The sequence below is a fragment of the Saimiri boliviensis genome, chromosome 20, assembly GCF_048565385.1.
Source record: "Saimiri boliviensis isolate mSaiBol1 chromosome 20, mSaiBol1.pri, whole genome shotgun sequence".
NCBI classification, from domain to species: Eukaryota; Metazoa; Chordata; class Mammalia; order Primates; family Cebidae; genus Saimiri; species Saimiri boliviensis.
The window spans coordinates 3432986-3458179 of record NC_133468.1 but is presented as its reverse complement, the minus strand read 5'-3'; the positions used below and the strand labels follow the sequence as shown (position 1 = coordinate 3458179).

The window sequence follows — 25194 nt, the reverse complement described above, 5'->3', positions numbered from 1 at the left end:
GCGGGTGGATCACGAGGTCAAGAGATCGAGACCATCCTGGTCAACATGGTGATACCCCGTCTCTACTAAAAATACAAAAAAAATAGCTGGGCGTGGTGGTGCGTGCCTGTAATCCCAGCTACTCAGGAGGCTGAGGAGGGAGAATTGCCTGAACCCAGGAGGCGGAGGTTGCGGTGAGCCGAGATCGCGCCATTGCACTCCAGCCTGGGTAACAAGAGCGAAACTCCGTCTCAAAAAAAAAAAAAAAAAAAAAAAAAAAAAAAAAAAAAGAAATGATACCATTAGGCAATAGGAATCTGTCAGTTCCATTATAATCTTATGGGACACATTTCTTCAAAATATCTCAATATCCCTAAAAGCTAGGTAAACAGGTAATATTGCAGAGAAGATGAATGAACTGGTACTCTTATTCCTTACCCCTATGACCTGAAACAATTTAAATGAGACGTATATAGCCGTGCTTCTCATTGTAACATGTTTCAGGATCACCTGAAGAGTTTGTTAAAATTAACTGCTGCAACTAGGTGGATCCTAAGAGGTCTGTCTTTCTAACTAGTTCCGACATGAGGCCCATGCTATACGAGTAGGGGACCACACTTTGAGAACCACTGGCAAAGACAATTTGCAGATAAAATCAATGTGCAGTATGCACCCTGATTGCATAATACACAATATGAATGATTTCTGTGAAGCCAAGACAACATAGTCTATCTAACCTTGTTTAAAATCTCAAATATCTAGTTTCTGATGGCTGGTACATTACATACCACAATGTTTCCCTTTTCCAACCTTCTAGAAACTGCGAATTTGAAGTTATGGTCTATTTATTATATATTAGGAGCAGATGCATGTATCAGAAGTTAAATGGATTGGAAAAGACTGCAATGTTTTACAGACATTGAAAAGCCTAATCAAAAAAGTACTCTAGATGGATGGCAAATGACCCTCCTGCATGGAAGTGACCTGAGAGTACCTGAGACAAAGTCAGGACTTTTCCTTTAAAAAAAACTTGTAACTACACCAAATAAATAAATGAGTAATGTAAACGTTCCTGTACCATATAATATTAGGAGGAAGCGCTTAGAAAAGCTTTTTAAATTGTTATTATCAAATACCCAACAAAGCTAAAAAAAAAAAAATTCAGTTGTATTCCCATGAAATAACATATTTGGCACAATGTAACCAGTGAAGAAATCCTCCAGGATTAATTAATGCAAAATTGATCTGCTAGAAACTAAACAGAGTCTTCTACAAGAAGAATTACTGTGTATAAACTAATTTCTGTACATCAGGGTAATGTGTCCAGATCATCCAACACAGTTTTAAGACACAAAGACTTTTAAAAGATGGTAAGATACAAGTACTAGGCGGGGGCAGGAAATGGAAGAATTCCAACTTCCAATAAAAGGAACCAGTATTCCTTGGTGAAATGGTCCATGCCTATAACCCCAGCACTTTGAAAGACCAAGGTGAAAGGATTGCTTGAGGCCAGGAATTTAAGACTAGCCTGGGCAACACAGCAAGACACTATCTGTATTTTAAAAAGAGAGAGAAAGAGAAGAAAAGAAAAAAGAAAAAACTAACTGGGTGTGGTGGCACATACCTGGCCTATAGTCCTAGATAGTCTAGAGGCTAAGGAAGGGGGATCACTTGAGCCCAGGAAATCAAGGTTGCCGTGAGCTATAATCACACCACTGTGCACTCCAGCCTGAGTGACAGAGCAAGACCCTGACTCAAAAAGGAAAAAACAAAACAAACAAACAAACAAAAAACCCAAAGAAATAAAAAGAAAGTTAAGCCCTCAAAAAATGTCAAAAGGACCAGGAACCTCCTTGAAAAGGCTTCACAGGGTCAAACCTGGGATAATTACAGTACCAAAATCAATGATGATGGTAATAGATGAAATCCATAGAATAAGAATCTGTAAGTCCATCTGACATAAGCAGAAAAAAAAATCCACGAGTCCATTTTAATATACATAAAACATTAAATAAATACATAAAAAGGGAAAGTTCTTCCTTACCAGAAAACCAGAAACCTAAATACAGAAGAAATGATGGAAACAGAAAATCACCATGGCAAAATCATCAATGAAAGTTAACATCTGGGGCCCGGCAGTGGCTCACACCTGTCATCCCAACACCTTAGGAGGTCAGCGTGGGAGGACTGCTTGAGCCCAGGAGTTCGAGACTAGCCTGGAAAACACGGTGAAACCTCGTCTCTACAAAAAATAGGAAAAACTAGCCAGGCGTGGAGATGTGCACCTGTGGTCCCAGCTACTTGACAGGCTGAGATAGGAGGGTCGCTCGAGCCCGGGAAGCCGAGGCCTGCGGCGAGCCGCGATCGCGCCACCTTGAGTTCTGCCGCCCTTGTCCTGAGTTTGCACTCCGCCGGACGGTGCTGCCTGGGAAGGAGCTGAGTGGGCTTTTCAGGGGCTTCATCTGAGTCTTCCTCTGGTCCCCTTTTTCTCAGAGCATTTCCTGCACTGGAAAATAACTTTGGAGAAGAGCCGCGGCGCCGAGAAGGTGGGTCGGTCCCCTTCCTCCTTCGGACGGAGGCGGCAGCTGCGGAAGGCTCCGGCGCGGTCCGCCTCTTTTCCTCTCCCTGAGTCTTTTCAGGCTGCGACTCCTGCCCGTCCGGGGCCACTTCTCCCGGGACAGTCACGTTTGGGAGGCTCCGGATTTTGTTTTTATGAAGTTTCCTCTGGGCGGAGGCTGTGACCGACCCCCGGGTCCCCCCGGCCCCGCCGCCCTCGGGACTGGGGCGGGGGAGGCGGCTCTAAGAACTCCCCGAGTCCGGCGGAGGGAGAAGACCCCCCAGGGGGCCGAGGGGAGCAGGGAGGCGCGGAAAGGACCGCGGTGGGTCCCGCTCTCTCCGCCGCCGTCGCCGCCGCTCCACAGCGGGGTCCCCGACCCCCGGCCGCGGGGTGGCTGCAGAGCTCGGCCGGGGCCCCGGCTCCTACACCCCGGGGCAAGATGCTGCGGACCGGGCGGGGGGCCGCGGAGGCGGCGAGGCGGGGGACCCGGCCGGCTCCCGCAGGTGTCGCTGCGGCTGGGACCCCCCCCAACACCTTGGGGGTCCCCCGCCCCACGCCCCGGGACGAGGCAGACCCTCCCGCGCCTCCTCAGCGTTCTCTCACCCGCCCGCGGTGGCCGGGAAGGTGGGGACAGGAGGGCGGCCGACCCGGGTGAGGGCGAGGGTCCCAGTGGCGGCCGGCGCAGAGCGGCCGAGTCTCTCGGATGCGCCTTCGCTTTTTTTTTTTTTTTTTTGTGACATGGAGTTTCGCTCTTGTTACCCAGGCTGGAGTGCAATGGCGCGATCTCGGCTCACCGCAACCTCCGCCTCCTGGGTTCAGGCAATTCTCCTGCCTCAGCCTCCTGAGTAGCTGGGATTACAGGCACACGCCACCATGCCCAGCTAATGTTTTGTATTTTTAGTAGAGACGGGGTTTCACCATGTTGACCAGGATGGTCTCGATCTCTCGACCTCGTGATCCACCCGCCTCGGCCTCCCAAAGTGCTGGGATTGCAGGCTTGAGCCACCGCGCCCGGCCTGCTCCTTGCTCTTACCCTCAGCGGCGCCCGGAGCTCAGCTCGCTCTCCAAAAGACAAAAATGTTTGAAGGCACCTATAGCTAAAATAAATCGTAAAGAAATACAAATTACGAAACATGTGAATCGTGTCATCAGAATCATAAAAAGTGGAAAGGAGTGAAAGTGTAGAGTTTTTGTATTTGTTTAAAGTTATCAGAATACATAGCCTGTTATAAGGATAAGATATTTTGTGGATGCCTCATGGTAAACACAACAAAAGAAGGCAAATAGGAACAGCTCTGGTCTGCAGCTACCACTGAGGTACCTGACTAATCTCACTGGGGCTGGTTAGACAGTGGGTGCGGCCCACAGACAGCCGAAGCAGAGTGGTGCCTACACCACCAGGACCCTAGGTTCCAAGTACAAAACTGGGCAGCCATTTGGCAGACACCAAATTAGCCACAGAAGGTTTTTTTCATACCTCAGTGGCACCTGGAATGCCAGACAGAACCTATTCACTCCCCTGGAAGGGGGCTAAAGCCAGGAAGCCAAGTGGTCTACCCTAGTGCATCCCACCCCTGCAGAGCCCAGCAAACTAAGATCCACAGAACTGAAATTCTTGCTGCCAGCACAGCAGTCTGAAGTCGACCTGGGATGCTGGAGGTTGGTGGGGAGAGGGGTGCCCACCGTTACTAAGGCTTGAGCAGGTGGTTTTCCCCTCACAAAGTAGACAAAGCCGCAGGAATTTTGCTGTAGGCAGACTGCCTCTCTAGATTCCTCCTCTCTGGGCAGGGAAGCACTGAAAGAAAGGCAACAGTCCCAGTCAGGGGCTTATAGATCAAACTCCTATCTTTTTGGAACAGAGCATCTGGGGGAAGGGGCAGCTGTGAGTACAGCTTCAGCAGACTTAAACGTTCCTGCCTGCTGGTTCTGAAGAGAGCAGTGCCTCTCCCAGCACAGTGCTCAAGCTCTGCTAAGGGGCAGACTGCCTCCACAAGGGGATCCCTGAGCCCTGTGCCTTCTGACTAACAGTGAACAGCTCCCAGCAGGAGTTGACAGACACCTCATACAGGAGAGTTCTAGCTGGCATCTGGGACAAAGCTTCTAGAGAAAGGATCTTTGGTGTTCTACAGCCTCCACTAGTGGTACCGAGGGCCTGGAGTAGGCTTCCAGCAAACTCCAGAGTAGGCTTCCAGCAAACTCCAGCCAACCTGCCGCAGAGGGGCCACTCTATCAGAAGGAAAACTAACAAACAGAAAGGAATAGCGTCAACATCAACAAAACAGATGTCCACACAGAAACCTGAACCAAAGGTCACCAACATCAAAGACCAAAGATAGATAAGTGTATGAAGATGAGGAAAAACCAGTACAAAAAGGCTGAAATTCCAAAAACCAGAATGCCTCTTCTCTTCCAAAGGATGACAACTCCTAACCAGTAAGGGAACAAAACCAGACAGAATATGAGTTTGATGAATTGACAGAAGTAGGCTTCAGAAGGTGGGGAATAACAAACTCCTCTGAGCTAAAGGAGCATGTTTTAACCCAATGCAAGGAAGCTAAGAACCTTGAAAAAAGGTTAGAGGAATTGCTAACTAGAATAAACAGTTTAGAGAAGAACATAAATGACCTGATGAAACTGAAAAACACAACATGAGAACTTTGTGAAGCATACACAAATATCAATAGCTGAATTGATCAAGTGGAAGAAAGGATATCAGAGACTGAAGATCAACTTAATGAAATAAAGTATGAAGACAAAGTTAAAGTAAAAAGAATGAAAAGGAATGAACAAAGCCTCCAAGAAATATGGGACTATGTGAAAAGACCAAACCTACATTTGATTGGTGTACCTGAAAGTGACAGGGAGAAAGGAATCAAGTTGGAAAACAGTCTTCAGGATACTATCCCAGAGAACTTCCCCAACCTAGCAAGACAGGACAACGTTCAAGTTCAGGAAATGCAGAGAACACCACAAAGATACTTCTCAAGAAGAGCAATCCCAAGACACATAATCATCAGGTTCACCAAGGTTAAAATGAAGGAAAAAAATGGTAAGGGCAGCCAGAGAGAAAGGTCGGGTTACCCACAAAGGGAAGCCCATCGAACTAATAATGGATCTCACTGCAGAAAACCTATAAGCCAGAAGAGAGTGGGGGCAAATATTCAACATTGATGTATATATATTATTTCACTTTAGGTTCTGGGGTACATGTGCAGAACATGCGGGATTGTTGCATAGGTACATACATAGCAATGTGGTTTGCTGCCTCCATCCCCCTGTCACCTATATTTGGCATTTCTCCCCATGTTATCCTTCCCCAGCCTCCCTATCCCCCACTCTCTCCCTTCCCTATTCCCCCCACATATTCAACATTCTTAAAGAAAAGAATTTTCAACCCAGAATTTCATGCCTAGCCAAACTAAGCTTCACAAGTGAAGGAGAAATAAAATTCTTTACAGAGAAGCAAATGCTGAGAGATGTTGTCATCACCAGGTCTGCCTTACATGAGCTCCTGAAGGAAGCACTAAATATGGAAAGGAAGAAAACAGTGTGAGCAGGAACATACCAATAAAGATCATCAACAATATGAAGAAACTGTATCAACTCATAGGCAAAATAACCAGCTAGCATCATAATGACAGGATGAAATTCACACATAACAGTATTAACCTTAAATGTAAGTGGGCTAAACACCCCAATTAAAAGACACAGACTGACAAACTGGATCAAGACCCATCAGTGTGTTGTATTCAGGAGACTCCTTTACGTACAAAGACACAGATAGGCTCAAAATAAAGGGATGGAGGAAAAATTACCAAGCAAATGGGAAGAAAAAAGAGCAGGAGTTGCAATCCTGGTCTCTGATAAAACAGACTTGAAGCCAACAAAGATCAAAAGAGACAAAGAAGGGCATTACATAATGGTAAAGGGATCAATGCAACAAGAAGAGCTAACGATCCTAAATATATATGTACCCAATACAGGAGCACCCAGATTCATAAAGCAAGTTCTTAGAGACCTACAAAGAGACTTAGACTCCTGCACAATAATAGTGGGAGACTTTAAAACTCCACTGTCAACCTTAGACAGATCAAGAAGACAGAAAATCAACAAGGATATCCAGGACTTGAACTCAGCTCTGGACCAAGTGGACCTAACAGATATCTGCAGAGCTCTCAACCTCAAATCAACAGAATATACATTTTTTCAGCACCACATTACACTTATCCTAAAATTGACCACATAATTGGAAATAAAACACTCCTCAGCAAATGCAAAAGCATGGAAATAATAACAAACAGTCTCTCAGACCACAGTGCAATCAAATTAGAACTCAGGATTAAGAAATTCACTCAAAACTGCACAACTACATGGAAACTGAACAACCTGCTCCTGAATGACAACTGGGTAAATAACAAAATTGAGACAGAAATGTTATTTGAAACTAATGAGAACAAAGACACATTGTACCAGATCTCTGGGAAAGAGCTAAAGCTGTGTTTAGAGGAAAAATTATAGCACTAATTGCCCACATCAGAAAGCGGGAAAGATGTAAAATTGGCACCCTAACATCACAATTAAAAGAACTAGAGAAGAAAGAGCAAACAAATTCAAAAGCTGGCAGAAGACAAGAAATAACTAAGATCAGAGGAGAACTGAAAAAGATAGAGACACAAAAAACCCTTCAAAAAAAATCAAGGAATCCAGGAGGTGCTATTTTGGAAAGATCAACAAAATAGATAGAGCACTAGCCAGACTTATAAAGAAGAAAAGAGAGAAGAATCAAATAAATGCAGTAAAAATGATAAAGGGGATATCACCACCAATTTCATAGAAATGCAAACTACCATCAGAGAATACTATAAACACCACTACACAAATAAAACAGAAAATCTAGAAGACATGGATAAATTCCTGGACACTTACATCCTCCCAAGACTGAACCAGGAAGAATTCAAATCCCTGAATAGACCAATAACAAGGTCTGAAATGGAGGCAAAAATCAGTAGCCTACGAACCAAAAAAAGGCCAGATCCAAGACAGTTTCACAGCCGAATTCTACCAGAGGTACCAAAGAGGAGCTTGTACCATTCCTTCTGAAACTATTCCAAATAATAGAAAAAGAGGGAATCCTACCAAATTCGTTTTATTAGGCCAGCATCATCCTGATACCAAAACCTGGCAGAGACACAACAAAAAAAGAAAGTTTCAGGCCAATATCCCTGATGAACATCAATATGAAAATCCTCAATAAAATACTGGCAAATTGAATCCAGCAGCATATCACAAAGCTTATCCACCATGATCAAGTTGGCTTCATCCCTGGGATGCAAAGCTGGTTCAACATACATGAAACAATAAACATAATCCATCACATAAACAGAACCAATGATGAAAACCACATGATTATGTCAATAGATGCAGAAAAGGCCTTCAATAAAATTCAACACCGCTTTATGCTAAAAACTCCCAATAAACTAGGTGTTGATGGAACATATCTCAAAATAATAAGAGCTATTTATGACAGACCCACAGCCAATATCATACTGAATGGGCAAAAGCTGGAAGCATTCCTTTTGAAACCCAGCACAAGACAAATATGCCCTCTCTCATCACTCCTATTCTACATAGTATTGGAAGTTCTGGACAGGACAGTCAGGCAAGAGAAAGAAATAAAATATTCAAACAGGAAAAGAGGAATTCAATTTTTTTCTGTTTGCAGATGACATGATTGTATACTTAGAAAACTCCATTGTATCAGGCCAAAAACTCCTTACGTTGATAAGCAACTTCAGCAAAGTCTCAGGATACATAATCAATGTGAAAAAGTCAAAAGCATTCCTATACACGAATAATAAACAGAGTGCCAAATCATGAGTGAACTCCCATTCACAATTGCTACAAAGAGAATAAAATACCCAGGAATACAACTTACAAGGTATGTGAAGGATCTTTTCAAGTAGAACTACAAACCACTGCTCAAAAAGACAAGAGAGGGCACAAACAAATGGAAAAACATGTCATGCTCACGGTTAGGAAGAATCATATCATAAAAATGGCCATACTGCCCAAAGTAATTTACAGATTAAATACTATCTCAATCAAGCTACCATTGATTTTCTTCACAGAAGTAGAAAAAACTACTTTAAATTTTATATGGAACCAAAAAAGAACCTGTATACCCAAGACAATCCTAAGCAAAAAGAACAAAGCTGGAGACATCACACTACCTGACTTCAAGCTATACTACAAGGCTGTAGTAATCAAAACAGCATGGTACTGGTACCAAAACAGAGATATAGACCAATGGAACACAACAGAGGCCTCAGAAATAACTCCACACATCTACAATCATCTGATCTTTGACAAATCTGACAAAAACAAGCAATGGGGAAATGATTCCTTATTTAGTAAATGGTGTTGGGAAAACTGGCTGGCCATGTGCGGAAAGCAGAAACTAGACCTCTTTCTTACACTTTATACAAAAGTTAACTCAAGATGGGTTAAAGACTTAAATGTAATACCTAAAACTATGAAAACCGTAGAAGAAAACCTAGGCAATACCATTCAGGACATAGACACGGGCAGAGACTTCATGACTTAAACACCAAAAGCAATGGCAACAAAAGCCAAAATTGACAAATGGGATCTAATTAAACTACAGAGCTTCTGCACGGCAAAATAAACTATCATCAGAGTGAACAGACAACCTATAGAATGGGAGAAAATCTTTGCAATCTATCTATCTGACAAAGGGCTAATATCCAGAATCTACAAAGAACTTAAACAAATTTACAAGAAAAAAACAATTCCATCAAAAGGTGCACAAAGAATATGAACAGACACTTCTCGAAAGAAGATATTCACGTGGCCAAGAAACATGAAAAGAGCTCATTATTACTGGTCATTAGAGAAATGCAAATCAAAATTGCACTGTGATACCATCTTACATCAGTTAGAATGGCAATCATTAAAAAGTCAGGAAACAACGGATGCTGGAGAGGATGTAGAGAAATAGCAACACTTTTACACTATTAGTGAGAGTGTATATTAGTTCAGTCACTGTGGAAGACAGTGTGGTGGTTCCTCAAGGATCTAGAACCAGACCTTTTGACCCAGCAATCCCATTACTGGGTATATGCCCAAAGGATTATAAATCATTCTCCTATAAAGACACATGCACACATATGTTGATCCTAACACTGTTCACGATAGCAAAGACTTGGGACCAACCCAAATGCCCATCAGTGATAAACTGGATAAAGAAAATGTGGCACATATTCACCATGGAATACTATGCAACCATACAAAACCATAAATTGGAGTTGAACAATGAGAACACATGGACACAGGGAGGGGAACATTACACACCGGAACCTGTCAAGGGCTGGGGGACTAGAGGAGAGATAGCATTAGGAGAAATATGTAATGTTGATGACGGGTTGCTGGGTGCAGCAAACCTCCATGGCACGTGTAGACTTATGTAACAAGCCTGCATGTTCTGCCTATGTATCCCAGAACTTAAAGTATAATTTAAAAAAAAAAGCCACAGCAATTGCACAAATAATAAATAAGAAAGGACTCAAAACATGCAAGTGTGGGAAACCATCAAACTTCAAAGAAAGACGGCTAGAGAAGAAGAAAAAATGAAAGATCTACAAAGCAAACTAAAACATAGTGTCCCTATGAATAACCTTCATTGTAAATGGCTTAAATTCTCCAATTAAAATACATAAAGTGGCTGAATGAATTTAAAAATCAACCGTATACTGTCTATAAGAGACTCACATTACTAGTAAGGTCACAAAAGTCTGAAAGTGAAGGCATGAAAAGGGTATTCCATGCAAATGAAAACAAAACAAAACAAAAAAGCAGTTGTAGCTATACTTACCTGAGACAAAATAGACTTTAAGTAAATAACTATAAAAAGAGAAAAAGGTCCTTATATAATAATAAAGGATCAAGTTACCAAGAACATATGCCATTGTAAATCTACATGCACAAAACATTGAAGCAATTAGAAAATATTATGAGGAGAGATAAACTACAATGCCATAGAAGCAGGGAACCTCAATTTCCACCTTCAGCAATGAAAAGGTAATCTAGAAACACAATAAGAAAACTTTGGACTTAAACTACATATTAGAACAGACGGACTTACAAAAACGTAGTAGCCAAGATAGCATGGTACTGGCATAAAAACAGACACATAGAAGAATGAGACCAAATACAAAACCCAGATATAAATCCACATATTTACAGTCAACTCACTTTTGAGAAAGGTGCCAAGAATATATGTTAGACAAGCTCTTCAAAAAATAGTGCGGCATTTGCTAGTATCCATTTTCAGAAGAATGAACTAACCTTCTTTCCCTCACCATATACAAAAAATAAACTCTTAATGAATGAAAGGTAAAAATGTAAAACCTGAAACTATAAAGCTACTAGAAGAAAACATAGGAAAAATGCTTTAGGACATTGGACTGGGCAAGAATTTTTTTTATATGATTCCAAAACCACAGACAACAAAAGCAGAAACAGACAAATGAGATTACATCAAACTGAAAAGCTTTTGCACAGGAAAGGAAATAATTAACATAGTGAAGAAGTAACTTACAGAATTGGAGAAAATATTTGCAAACTATATATCTGACTAGGTATTCATATCCAGGATTCAATGCAAGAGTGAAAAAACCCAAATAATCCAATCACAAAAGGGATGATAGACCTTATAGACATTTCTCAAAACATACAAATGAACAACAGATATATAAAAAACTGTTCAATATAACTAGTTATCAGGGAAATGCAAATCAAAACCACAATGAGATGAAACATCACTCAAGTTAGAATTGCTATTATCAAAACAACAAATGATAATTATTAAGGATGTAGAGAAAATGAACACTTACACACCATTGGTGGGATTTCAAATTAATATGTTAATTATGGAAAACAGTATGATTTCTCAAAAAATTAAAAATAAAACTACCATAGATCCAGCAATCAAGCTGCTGGTTATGTAACCAACAGAAAGAAATATCAAAGAGATCTGCATTCCTATATTTACTTCAGCACTATTCACAATAGCTAAGATATGGAATCAACCAAAGTATTTATTAACAAATCAATGAAAAGCAAATATGATGTATATACAAAATGGAAAATTATTCAGCCATAAAAAGAGTGAAATGCTATTATTTGCAACAACATGGATGAACTTAGAAGACCCTATGCTAAGTAACTTAAACCATGATCTCACCCAAATGTAAATCCAGTAAGTGTATCTCATAAGGTAGAGAACCTAGAAGACATTATGTTAAGTAAATTAAGCCAGACACAGAAAGACAATACCAAATGGTCTCACCCATATATGGAATCCAAAAAGTTTATCTCATGGAAGTGAAAAAGTAAGCGTTACCAGAGACTGGTAGAGCTGGAGAATAGGGTAGTGGGAGGAATGGAGAAAGATTGACCAATGCATACAAAGTTACAGTTAGATAGGAGGAAAATGTTCTGGTGTCCTATTAGCAGAGTGACTATAGTTAACAAGAATGTATTATATATTTCAGAATAGCTAGAAGAGAGAATTTTGAATGTTCTCACCACAAAGACATGACAAGTGTTTGGGGTGATGGAAATGATCATTACACAATTTATACATGTATCACAACTTCACATTGTATCACATAAATAAAAAGCTGATCTCCAAGACCATCTTGATCAACATGGTGAAACCCTGTCTCTACTAAAAATACAAAAATTAACTGGGCATGGTGGCACGCACCTGTAGTCCCAGCTACTCAGGAGGCTGAGGCAGGGGAATTGCTTGAACTCAGGAGGCGGAGGTTGCGGTGAGCCAAGATCGAACCATTGCACTCCAGCCTGGGTAACGAGCGAAAATCCATTTCAAAAAAAAAAACCGATCTCATAGAAGTAGAAAGTGGAATAGTGGTTACTACCAGCTGGTAAGGGTAAAGGGATTGTAGGAGATGAATTCCAGCCTTCCATGCCACAGTAGGATAATTCTAATTAACAGCAACATATTACATATTTCAAAATAACTAGAAAAGAGGATTTTAAGTGTTCTCACCTTAAAGAAATGATTAATGTTTGAGGTGATTGATATATTCATTACCTTAATTTTATCATTACGTATTGTATACATATATCAAAATACCATTTTCTACCCTGCAAATATGAACAATTATTATATCAATACTAAGTAAACTAAAACTTAAAAAAATTGAACACAAATAAAGAAAATGTATTCTATGTTTATGAATTAAAATAATTTGCATTGTTAAAATGTCCATATTACCCAAAGCTATCTACAGACTCAACACAGTCTCTCTCAAGGTTCTGATGTCATTTTTCACAGATAAAGAAAAAAACAATCTTTAAATCCATATGGAACCATGAAAGATCGCAGATAACTAAAGCAATCTTGAGCAAGAACAATTAAGTTGATTTCAAAATATAAAGTGATTATAATTACAACATCCTGGGGCTGGCACAAAAACAGACACATCACTCAATGGAGCAAGATGGAAAGTTCAGAAATACACTCATGTGTTTATGAACAATAGATTTTTGACAAAGTTGTCAAGAACACAAGATGAAGAAAGGACAGTCTCTTCAATAAATGATGTTGAAGCAAGTGGATATCCCCATGCACACATATGAAATTGAACCCTTATCTCACACCATGTACAAAAATGAACTCAAATTAGATTAAAAACTTAAATATAAGGCCTGCAATTATAAAACTACTAGAAGAAAACATATGGGAAAAGCTCTATGACATTGATCTTGGCAATAGTTTTTTTGAATATGACATAAAAAGTGTGAACAACAGAAGCAAAAATAGACAAATGGGATTATGTCAAACTAAAAAGCTTCTGTACAGCAAAGAAAACAGTTAACAAGGCAAAGGACAACCCATAGAGTGAGAGAAAATATTTGCAAACCAAACAGCTGATGGGGGTTAATATCTAAAATATATAAGAAATTCAAACAGCTCAATAGCAAGAACAAAAATAACCTGATCTTAAAAATGGGCAAAGGACCTGAACAAACATTTCTCAAAATTATATTTAAGTGGAAAACAGAGAGAGTGCATGCTGGCACTCTTTCCTTTCACCTAGCTGCACTTCTGAGAGAAAGATGGGTCACCAGTAGCTTTACTGGAGCCACTCGTGAAAATTCGCTCACGGTTCTTGCTCTGGTTGAGTCTGCTCAAACTGGCATGGTCTGATCTGAAAACATGGCCTCAAAATGTGCCGGCAGTGTTTCTGTCAGTACACAAAGGATGTAGGTTTCATTAAGTTGAACTAAGTGATCTTCCTTGAATGGATTATCCAAGGCATCTACCAAATGAAAACCATGATACAGCTCTTTGTACATAAAATAAACATAAATAAATAAATAAGTAAATGGACACCAGGTACATGAAGAAATGTTCAGCATCTCTAATTATTGTGGAACTGCAAATTAAGCCACAATAAGGTATCACCTTACATCTCTTTGAATGGCTATTATCAAAAAGATTAAAGGTAAGTGTTGGCAAAGATGCTGAGAAAAGGAGCTCTTGTACATTATTGGTGGGAATGTAAATTAGTACGGTCATTATAGAAAACAGTATGGAGTTTTCTCAAAAAACTAAAAATAGACCTACTCTATGATTCAGCAATCCTACTTATGGGAATATATGCAAATGAATTGAAATCAATATGTTGAAGGGATAGCTGTATTACAATTGCTAAGTTCAATCTAAGTGTCCATCATCAGATGAATGAATATAGAAAATGTGATTTATTTATACAATGGAAAACAATATTTAGCCTTTAAAAAAACGGAAATTTGGTCGTCTGTAACTCCAAAGATAAACCTAAAGGACATTATGCCAAGTGAATAAGCCAAGCTCAGAAAGATGAATCTCTCATGATCTGACATGTCTATGCTAAAAACGTTGAACTCATAACAATAGAGAGTAGAATATTATCAGAGGCTGGGGCAGAGGGCAAGGGACAATGGGGAGTTGTTGGTCAAAGGGTGCCAAGATTGAAATAGACAAGAGGAATATGTTTTGAAGCCTATTAAACAACAGGTTAACTGTAGTCAATAATAACATATTGTATATTTCAGAATAACAAAAAGAAAAGATGTAAATATCTCATCATAAAAATGGTAAGTAAAGGAGTTGATGGATGTGTTAATTGGCTTGATTTAATCATTCCACATTGTAGGAATGTATCCAAGAGTCACATTGTACCCATTAATATGTATGTGATTTGTCAACTTAAATAATAGTGATAAAAGAAAGGAAGAGTTTTTTTTCAGACAAGAAGATGAAAATATTTTAAGATAGCAGTTCTCTCTGAATTGATCTATAGATTCAATACAATTTCATTCAAAATCTCAGCAGAATTTCCTTAGAACTTGACAAGTCAATACACAAATTTATGTCACAGGCCGGGTGCAGTGGCTTATGCTTGTAATCCCAGCACTTGGGAGACCGAGGCAGGTGGATCACGAGGTCAGGAGTTTGAGACCAGCCTGTCCAATGTGGTGAAACTCCATTTCTACTAAAAAATACAAAAATTACCTGGGTGTGGTGGCACACACCTGTAGTTCCAGCTACTCAGGAGGCTGAGGCAGGAGAATGACTTTAACCTGGAAGGTGGAGGTTGCAGTGAGCCAAAATTGTGCCACTGCACTCCAGCCTGGGTGACAGTGAGACTACATCTCATAAAAAAAAAATTATGTCACAGAGCAAATGGCCACGATTGCCAAGACACAACTGAATAAGAAGTTAGGAGACTTAGTCCAGTTTATACCAAGACATATCCCAGAACTGTGGTGATTAAACCATTCAAAATTACTCGCACAAAATGAACAAGCAGACAGATGGCACAGAGCAGAAAGCCCAGAAAAAAATCCAAACCTAAATAAAAAACTTATTGGGTCAGAGGTGACATTGCATGTATCAGTGTGTAAAAGAAGGTCCGTTCAATAAATGATGTTGGCACAGTCGTTATCTGTTGAGAAGAAAAATAAATAGAACCACTACCTCATTTTATAACAAAAATAAAATCAAAGTGTTAAACCTATAGGGGAATTTATAGAAAACTCTTTCTTCTATCTTGGAGAACAAGATGAGTCCTTAAAGAAGAATTGAATTGTGTCCTCTGTTCACCAATAACTAAAATGTCTGTGGGATTGTTTTCCAGATACCTTTTTCCAGCCTGTATCATGGGCCCTGGCTGTCAAAGTACTGGGAATACTCTGCTCTGGCCTATTTTTTGGTATTGTTGGACTGAAGATTTTCTTCTCCCAATTCCAGGGTAAGTGAGAGAGAGAAGCCTGGGCTGGTACCTTATTCACGGTTCCAGCGGGGACAAGAACAGAGATGCTCCCACCTCCCAGCTGCTTCTTTTCCTCTAGTCCCAGCCTCCAGGGGTCCAGCCAGGCCCCAAAAAGTTATCATCCTTCTCTATGGTATTCTAACATTTCCCCCCCTGCAAATATCAACCATGACAGGCTCTTGCTACTTCATTTAGGTTAAATAATAAGGGAGTGAATGATTTTCAGAACCTATAGAGCTTGGATGATTTTCCATGAACAACACCAAGACACCTATTAAAAAGTTTTAATGCGGCCGGGCGCGGTGGCTCACGCCTGTAATCCCAGCACTTTGGGAGGCCGAAGCGGGTGGATCACGAGGTCAAGAGATCGAGACCATCCTGGTCGACATGGTGAAACCCCGTCTCTACTAAAAATACAAAACATTAGCTGGGCATGGTGGTGCGTGCCTGTAATCCCAGCTACTCAGGAGGCTGAGGCAGGAGAATTGCCTGAACCCAGGAGGCGGAGGTTGCGGTGAGCCGAGATCGCGCCATTGCACTCCAGCCTGGGGAACAAGAGCGAAACTCCGTCTCAAAAAAAAAAAAAAAGTTTTAATGGGGTGAACAAATTCATAAAAGAGGAAATAAAAGTGACTGACAATAAGATAAAGTTATATTCAGTCTCAATAAGACTTTTCACACCCAAAACCGGAGGGACACTTCCCCTTGAGGATGAGGCCACCTCCACCAGCGCTCCCAGCCGCCTTCTTCCATCACCATCCCCACCTCCACAGCATCCCAGCTGTTGTCCCTCTCCTTAGCATGAACCTTCCTGATCTCTTGCTCCACCCCAGACAGCTACACTCCATGCAGGAGCTGGGGAGATGAGCACATATAAGTGATCTAGGAGAGGCCCTGCCCTTCACATCTGCAGCTCATCCCACCTGTGCAAGGAGCCGGGGTCGTGTTTGTACCTTGCACACTCCTTTGTCCACCACTGAACATACTGTTTCTGTTTCAGGGAAAATCCAGGCAGAACTGGGTAAGTGTGTGTCATGTCCTGAGCCTCCCACGCATGATCCTCCAGGGCCCCTTCCTGATCCACAGTTTGAGCCTCTGGAGGTCTCTGGCTCCAGGCTGAACAGGAAGCACCCACAAGTGGAGGAGAGCAGCCGCCTTGATCTCTCCATCCACTGCTAATGAGTGTCCTTCAGATATCTGGAGGGCTTAGGGTAGGCCTCAGGGCCTGGAAGTCCCCGCAGATTGTCTGTGCCTGCTGCCTGTTGGTCTGCTCTGTGTGTGGTGGGGGGGGGCGTGGTTGGGAGTGGGAGGGAGGTGTTGATCATGAGCTCCGAGGGTGTGTGGACCACAGTGAGGAACCTGAGAAAAATTTGTGGGTGAGCCTCAACCTCCCCTGGCCTGACACTTTGAGACTATTCAGTCCTGTATCAACCACCAAATAGTATGCTTTTTCTTTCGTGGAAACTCCAGGATAAATTGAGTGAGAGTTGTCACATGCAGGGCTTTCCTCCCACGCCTTCCCTGGGTCCCTGCTCTGTGATGTCAGCCTCTTCTGTGATTTTTGTTTTTGTTTTTCAGACCGGAGAATAAAGTGCGGACAGGCAGGTAAAAGAAAATATTCCTTTCCCCCCATTTATGACTCCTTTCCAAATCTCTCGTTTATGGATTTTTATATCCATAGGCCCATGGATCCTGGCAGAGCCAAGCTTGTGATGGGACTCTGAAATGGTAGATTTTGGGGGAGGTGCATTTTTGCAGAGAAGCCCTATAATCTGATTCCGATCTCTGGAGGGCCCACGACCCTCCAAAAGGGTCCTAATCCTTGGCCTCTCCCCTCTCCCTGCATCCTGTTCCCCACGGGAGCACTGAACTGCCTGCTCTGTCTGCTTGCTTTCAGAATTGAGAGAGGCCCGGAAATACTCAGGTACCAATGCCTGAGCGCATGACAGTGGGACGGAATTTCAGGTGCCCATGAGAGAGTGAGCTGAACAAGGACAGATATGGGAACACAGAGTGATGCTGAGACCCATCCTGCCTGCAGATGGAGAAACTTGGATGCTTGATAGCCCGCAAGGGTGCAGTGCCCCCAGACACACATCTTCTCCTGGGTCTGGGAGAGGAGAGGACAGGGGCTTGGTAAATGAGAGATAGGGGGTCTTTGGCGGTTTCAGGGAATTGAGGGCACTAGTGACTGGTCAGATGTTGGGTTGAGGGGAAGGAAGTGAAGTCAGGCAGAAAATTCTGAGTGGGAGGAAGTTAGAGAGTGGGGTCCCTTCAGCTCTCATGAATCAAATAGTTTCCTATGTAAAGGGACAGTGCCAGGGTTGGGTGATATGCCAAGATTGGGACCTCATATTGGCACATTTCTAGACATCAATAGGCCCTCCAGGCAGCACTGGTAATGGGGGGACCTGAAGGGCAGTGTCTGAGGGAGGCTCAGATCCGGGGCCTCACCTATCCCACCTGGAGCCAGTCTACGTGGGAGGGCTGACCTCTTGTTCCAGCCGAGATCTCCTCTTCGGTAACTCATGCTTCCTCTCTCCCGCACCGCACCGCAGTGAAGGTGACTCTGGACCCAGAGACGGCTCACCCACAGCTCTGCGTTTCTGATCTGAAAACTGTAACCCATAGAATGGCTCTTCAGGAGGTGCCTAACTCTGCGAAGAGATTTACAAGGAAGAGTGTGGTGGCTTCTCAGAGTTTCCGGGCAGGGAAACGTTACTGGGAGGTGGACGTGGGATACAGTACACATTGGTACGTCGGAGTGTGTAGGGATGATGTGGACAGGAAGAAGTATGTGACTTTGTCTCCCAACAATGGGTACTGGGTCCTCGGACTGCAGAGAGAACATTTCACATTCAATCCCCATCGTATCAGCCTCTTCCCCAGGATCCGTCCTACACAAATAGGGATCTTCCTGGACTATGAGGGTGGGACCATCTCCTTCTTCAACATAAATGACCAGACCCTCATTTATACCCTGACATGGCGGTTTGAAGGCTTATTGAGGCCCTACATTGAGCATCAGTTCCGTGATGGGACTCTTACAGTCATCTGCCCATTGCCTCAGGAATCAGAGAGAGAGGCCTCTTCACAAAGGGCCTCTACAACCCCAGAGGCATGCAACAGTGAGTCCTCCTCACAAGTAACCACGCCCTTCCTCCCCAGGAGTGATGAGTAGGATGAATCACACCTCACATTCTTTTTTAGAATACCAAGGTTTCTCTCCCAGATCCAAAGCCCTGCAGTGGCCAGCTGTGGTGGCTTCCAGATGAAGGGGGATAGGCCTGTCCATATGGGAGTCAGGGCTCATGGCTGCCAAGAGTGGGGAAGGAAGAAGGCTAACATTAGATTTAGTTTGCTCTCACTCCATCCTGCTAAGTGATCTTGAAATAGTCACCACCTCTCAGGCGAGGAAAATCAGAAATTCCCATCTCACAGGCTGTGGTGTAGATTAAGTAGACAATGAATGTGAATCATGCTTAGATCTTGTTGATGACAGAGTGCATCCTAATGGTTTGTTCATTATATTACACTTTCAGTATGGTCTTTGCTTGCTTATTTCACATGAATTTATTGTTCCCTATTTCAAATCACCCATGAAACAGGCATCTACTTTGTGCCAGAGCCAAGTAATTGTAGGGAAGGGGGCGCTTCTGTTGCATTCTGTAGAGCCAGCATCACTTTGATACCAAAAACAGACGAGAAAAGAAAGGAAAACTACATGCCCTTATCCCCCATGAACTGAAACACAAATTTTCTAGTTAAAATTTTAGCAAACTGAATCCAACAATACATTCAAAGTATAATTAAATGTGGTTTTTCTCGTTATGTGGCTTAATATTAAATGTGGTTTTTCTCGTATGTGGCTTAATATTCAAAAATCGACCAGTATTATTAGCCACATTAACAAACTGAAAAAGAAAACTATATGATCATTTCAATAGATGCAGGAAAAAGTTACTTCTGTGAACAAAGCTATACAGGTGACAGGCACAAGAAAAGATACTCAACATCATAGTAATTAAGAAAATTCAAGTTAACAACAAGATACTATTCCTACTTATTGGAGTGGTGATAAAATTGCAAAGAATGATCATCCCCAGTGTTGGCCAGAATCTCCAGAAACTGAAATTCCCACCATGCTGATAGTAATGTTGGAAAACTGCTTGACAGTTTCATTAAAGTAAACGGTATTTGCCAAGAGGAAAGGAACGGCCTGTCTTGACAAAGCTTGGAGCATCGGTATTCATAGAAGCCTCATTCATAAGAGTTGAAAGGTGGAGACAGCCCAGACACTTACAACACGTGAACAGATAAACAAATCGTGGCACATCCATGCATCATATGCTCCTCCGCAGCCAAAAACAAACTACTCAGGCAGACAGTGAAGGGTTGTCACATAGCAGCTGTGGGCACAGGAGGTTGTGGACTCTGTGGTGAAGAGTCTGGACAGAGCGAATATCCAGAAGATCCAGGTGAGCAGCCCGAGGCCCTGCCAAAGCATGGCCAAGGTGAAAGACCAGAAAGGCAAGGCTCCTGGCCTCCCTGATGGCCTCACGCTCCAGTGCAGGGTCCGGTGTTGTGAGGACAGCCAGGCATCCACACAGCAGGTGCAGCAGTGCATTGAGCATTACCACGCGCCTCCAGTTCAAACCTAGGCCTTGGTGACCAGCAAGTTGGAGAAGTTCCAAGACCGCCTGGACTGGTACACCTCGCATTGTCACGACAAAGCCGAAGATTCAACAAAGGAGTAAGAGCTTCAGGTGAAGGAGCCGCCGGATGGCTGAGGCGCCAACTGTGTGGATAACCACATACACCTCATCCCGACTATGAATAAGGAAATGAAAGTCTCTCTTATCCACCGGGAAATAAAAGTCTTTGCCAGTGGCCATCAGGGCAGAGAGCAAAAAAATATTTTTTAAAAAGAATGAGAATTTTAGTCTTTTAAGCAAAGTTTATACGTGAAATGAAGGATGGCAACAAGTGTAAGGCGTATGTCACCCGCCTCTGGACACTGGGACTTTTATGCTTCAGTCCTGAAAAGTGAAATGAAAAAACTGGGTCAGTGATATTCCAGGAGAGTGTTTTAGACCTTGTGTTTCACGTGGCCAGGGCTTGTTCTGGCAGCAGGGATCTCCCTTGTGACAAGCCAGAGCCCTCCACACTACCAAATTATTCTTGCTGCACAGGAACCACCAGGCTGATAGGTTCGATCTGATTATGTTTGAGGAGAGGTGTTTCCGGTTGTTGCCGACAGCCTGTTTCCCAGAAGTGTCACCACACCATTTCCCATACATTGTGAAACGAAATCCGTGAGGTCACCAACTTGGGAAAAAAGTTTTCTGGGTCTTCGTTTTCTGGGTTTTGTGAAATGTATACATGGAATAAAAGTTGATTTTAAGATTGGAATTGGGAGGGAGAGTAGTTTGAATGAGAACTTTGAAAGGTTGCTTGTGGATACCCTTTCTGCCCATCAAGATGTGGATGTGTATTTCTTTTGTAGGCTATTACCCACTGCAAATTATTATACACGGCATCTTTCAGCCTGGAGACCGTGCGAAAAACACAAGAGGCAACGCCACACTAATTATGGGAAGCAGGGCTTTCCTCTTACTGGCTAACAGGCCCTGAGGCTGCCTGGAGCAAAATGACAAGACAAGCTTACAATAGCACTTTCCCCTCAAAGAGAAGAGGGTTTTGATTGTGATATAGACTAGCATCCGGGAATGAAGAGTAAAAGAGGAGCTGTTGGCTACTTGCTTATAAGAGAGTGTGATACACTGAATTTGGGAAAACCTGGTTTTCATAGAACAGAACACAAGGAAAGCCTAAACCCGGCGTTGCTTACTTAGCTTCTTGAATTAACGATTGAGACAAACCCCTGGAAACAGGAAGTAAGGGAGGGAGAAAAATAAGCAACTTGGGCTAAGATGAGCTGTGACTCCCTTAGAGCAAAGGAGGGGCAGCCCCCTATCACCACATACCATTTTCGCCTGGGGCTTTGCTACCTGCAGCGTTCCGGCCCCAGCCATGGCGTCCTACTGTTTTGATAGCAAACTCATTATCTTTTTACCACCTTATTACTTGAAACGATAATATAGCCCGTCTGTCTGCTGTTTCCAGGCTGTGATATATTTTCCTAGTGGTTTGGTTTTAAAACTAAATGAAGTCTAATTTGCTCCCCACCCCCAACAAATGAATTATTCATGCACAGAACATTGATGGAGCTCAAAAATAATTACTCCCAGGGAAACAAGGTAGACAAAAAAAGGATACAATCTGTGTGATTCCATGTGTATGAAACTCTAGAGAATACAAACTAAGCTACAGTAAGAGAAAGCACATCAGCGGTTGCTTGGAGCGGGGTGGTGGGAGAAAGGATGCTTTTGGTAGTGAAGGTATATTCACTATCTTGTCCCTTTGGTGGTGATGGATTATGGACATAAATCAAATATAATCAAATTAAATACTTTATATATGTACAGTTTATTTAATGTCAATTATACCTGAATAAAGCTGCTTTTAAAAATCTTAAACAGTGACACCAACAATAGCCAACAGCTACTGGGTCAGAGATACTGCAGGAGAGTGTTTTAGATCTTGTGTTTCATTTGGCCAGGGCTTGTCCTGGCAGCAGGGATCTCCCTTGTAACAAGCCAGAGCCCTCCACGGTACCAATTTTTTCTCACTGTACGGGGACCGCAAGGCTGGCAGAGAGAATATTTAGAAGATCCAGGTGAGCAGACTTGAGGTCCAGCCAAGGTGAGGCCAAGATGAGAGACCAGAAAGGCGAAGGCTCCTGGCCTCAAACCTATGCCCACGTTTATAAATACATACTTTATTTTAAAAAGCAGTTCTAGGTTCATAGAAAAGTCACGTGGAGAGTACAAAGAGTCCCCATATACCCTCTTCCAACACATGTACATAGCTCTGAGTACTGTCTACATCCCAAGAGTGGAAAAATGTAACTAGCAATAAACCTGTTTCAACAGCTCATTGTCACCCAAAGTCTGCAGCTGACGTTAGCATTCACTCTTGGTGGTGCACGTTCTATGTGTTTTGGCAAATGGACAGTGACATGGATCCATCATCACTGCATCATACAGAATGCTTTCTTTGCCCTAAAAATCCTTGTGCTCCCCTATTCATGCTTCCCTCATCACTAACGTCTGGCAACCACTGGTCTTTTTACTATTTCCAGAGTTTTGCATTTTCTGAAATGTCACATAGTTGGAATCATACAACGTGGTCTTTTTAGATTGTTTTCGTTCACTTTATAATATGAACGTTCACATTTTTTTAGCCACAGTGATATGCCTGATACAGTATTATTTGTTTATTGATTTTTATGTAATGTCTGAGTCTGTGGGTACTGGGGTACCTGAGTGTAGACAGTGTCAAGAGGGGAAGAGGGATGTGCTTCCTAATGCAGCATCTGCTGAGTGAGAAGAGGTGACCACCCCAGGAGCTGCCAGTCTTCAGTCTCTTCTGGCCTTAGCTCAGGGAGCTTGAGGGTGATTGAAGTGAAAATCCACAGGGTCTTCCACAATCCCTTCTCCCCAGTGCTGTAATAGTGTGTTTTAAAGCAGCTGTAGATGGAATACTATTTGGTTAAAAAGGAAGAACAAACTATTGATACATGCAGCATTTTGGATGTATCTTGAAGGCAATATATTCAGTGTAAAAAAGTCCATCTCACAAGGTTACATAGTATATAACTCCATTTATATAACATTCTCAAAATCGCAAATTATAGAGAGGGAGAAAGATAAGTGATTTTCAGGAATTAGGAAAGAGGGGAAAGGTGTGTGTTTTAGTGTTTTCACACTGCTATAAAGAACTACCTGAGACTGGGTAATTTATAAAGAGGTTTAATTAACTCGGTTCTGCATGGCTGGGGAGGCCCCAGGAGACTTACAATCACCGCAGAAGGCAAAGGGGAAACAAGGCATGTCTTACATGGCGGCAGGAGAGAAACAGAGCAAGACCTGCCACATGCTTTTAAACCATGAGATTTCATGGAAATCACTCACCATCATGAGAACAGCATGAGGGAACCACACCCATGACCCAATCTCCTTCTACCAGGTCTCTCTTTGACACATGGGGATTACAATTTGACATGTGACGTGGGTGGGGACACAGAGCCACCCCGTATTGGTATGATTTATAGATGCACATTGAGTGAGGTCTTCAATAATGATGGAACAGTATTTATTTTTTCTTGAGACAGGGTCTCGCTCTATCTCCCAAGCTGCAGTACAGTGGTTCAGTCACAGCTCACTGTAGCCTCAAATTCCCAGGCATGAATGAGCCTCTCACCTCATCCTCTTGAGTAGCTGGGACCACAGGCATGTGCCACCACAATCTACTAATTTCTAATTTTTGAACTTTTATGTAGACATGAGGTTTAGTAGAGATGAGGTTTCTCTTTGTTTACCAGGCTGGTCTCAAATGCCTGGGCTCAAGGGATCCTCTTGCCTCAGCCTCCCAAAGTGCTGGAATTGGAGGTGTAAGCCACTATGCCTGGTCTGGAACAGGACCTTGTTTGTGATGGTGGTTATTTGAATCTATATATCTAATAAAATTGCACACACACACACACACACACACACACACACACACACAAACACATACAAATCAGTGCATGTAAAAACTGGTAGTGTAAATTAGGCCTGGAGTCTAATTAACATTTATATGAATATCAATCTCCTGGTTTTGATATTATAATAAAGTTACATAAGAAGTTATCATTGCCTTAATTTTAAAAAATTATTACCACTGGAGAAAGCTTAGTGAAGGGTACTCAAGACTCAACAATTTTTGCAATTTCCTGGAAGTTTATATGACTGTTTCAAAATAAAAAAAATTTGTAAAGCAACTATTAAAAAAAAACAACTTTTATTTCAAAATGAAGTTGGGTTGTTGAAATAAGTAACTGTGTATGAAACAAGAGTTTCAGAGATTCAACTGGTATCAGCTCACATCAAATGGCAATGAACAGAAGACTCAAAAAAAAATTCTGCAGCTTTAAATATCAGAACAATTATCTTCAACAAATAAAAATTGAATGATACCTTTCGCTGTGCCATCCAAAATAAATAAGGGCTAAAATCATGAATAAGAAATCTTGGAATAATAGGTGATAAAATTAACATTAATGTAACATGATAGTCAGACTAGAAGCTGTAAATGCCAATATAATGAATTCCCTTCAAAACATACCAAACACAAAGTTAGTTTTCATCATAAAGATAATTAAAACAAACTAAAGCAGCCACAGACAGG

At 42.0% G+C, this 25194-nt stretch overlaps 1 protein-coding gene and 1 pseudogene across 1 annotated transcript in view; both read left to right on the top strand.

The window, feature by feature from the left end:
* Nucleotides 1–22997, top strand: part of LOC101053733 (butyrophilin-like protein 8) — a 39157-nt gene extending 16160 nt beyond the window's left edge. The window contains exons 4-8 of the mRNA XM_003944753.4: nt 15769–15882; nt 16904–16924; nt 17482–17508; nt 17801–17827; nt 18462–22997. Coding sequence (XP_003944802.2) covers nt 15769–15882; nt 16904–16924; nt 17482–17508; nt 17801–17827; nt 18462–19084 — 812 coding nt within the window. The 3' untranslated portion in view covers nt 19085–22997. The remainder of the gene's footprint in view (nt 1–15768; nt 15883–16903; nt 16925–17481; nt 17509–17800; nt 17828–18461) is intronic.
* LOC141582418 (small ribosomal subunit protein uS14-like) lies at nt 9555–15779 on the top strand (annotated as a pseudogene).
* Nucleotides 22998–25194: the final 2197 nt, after the last annotated feature.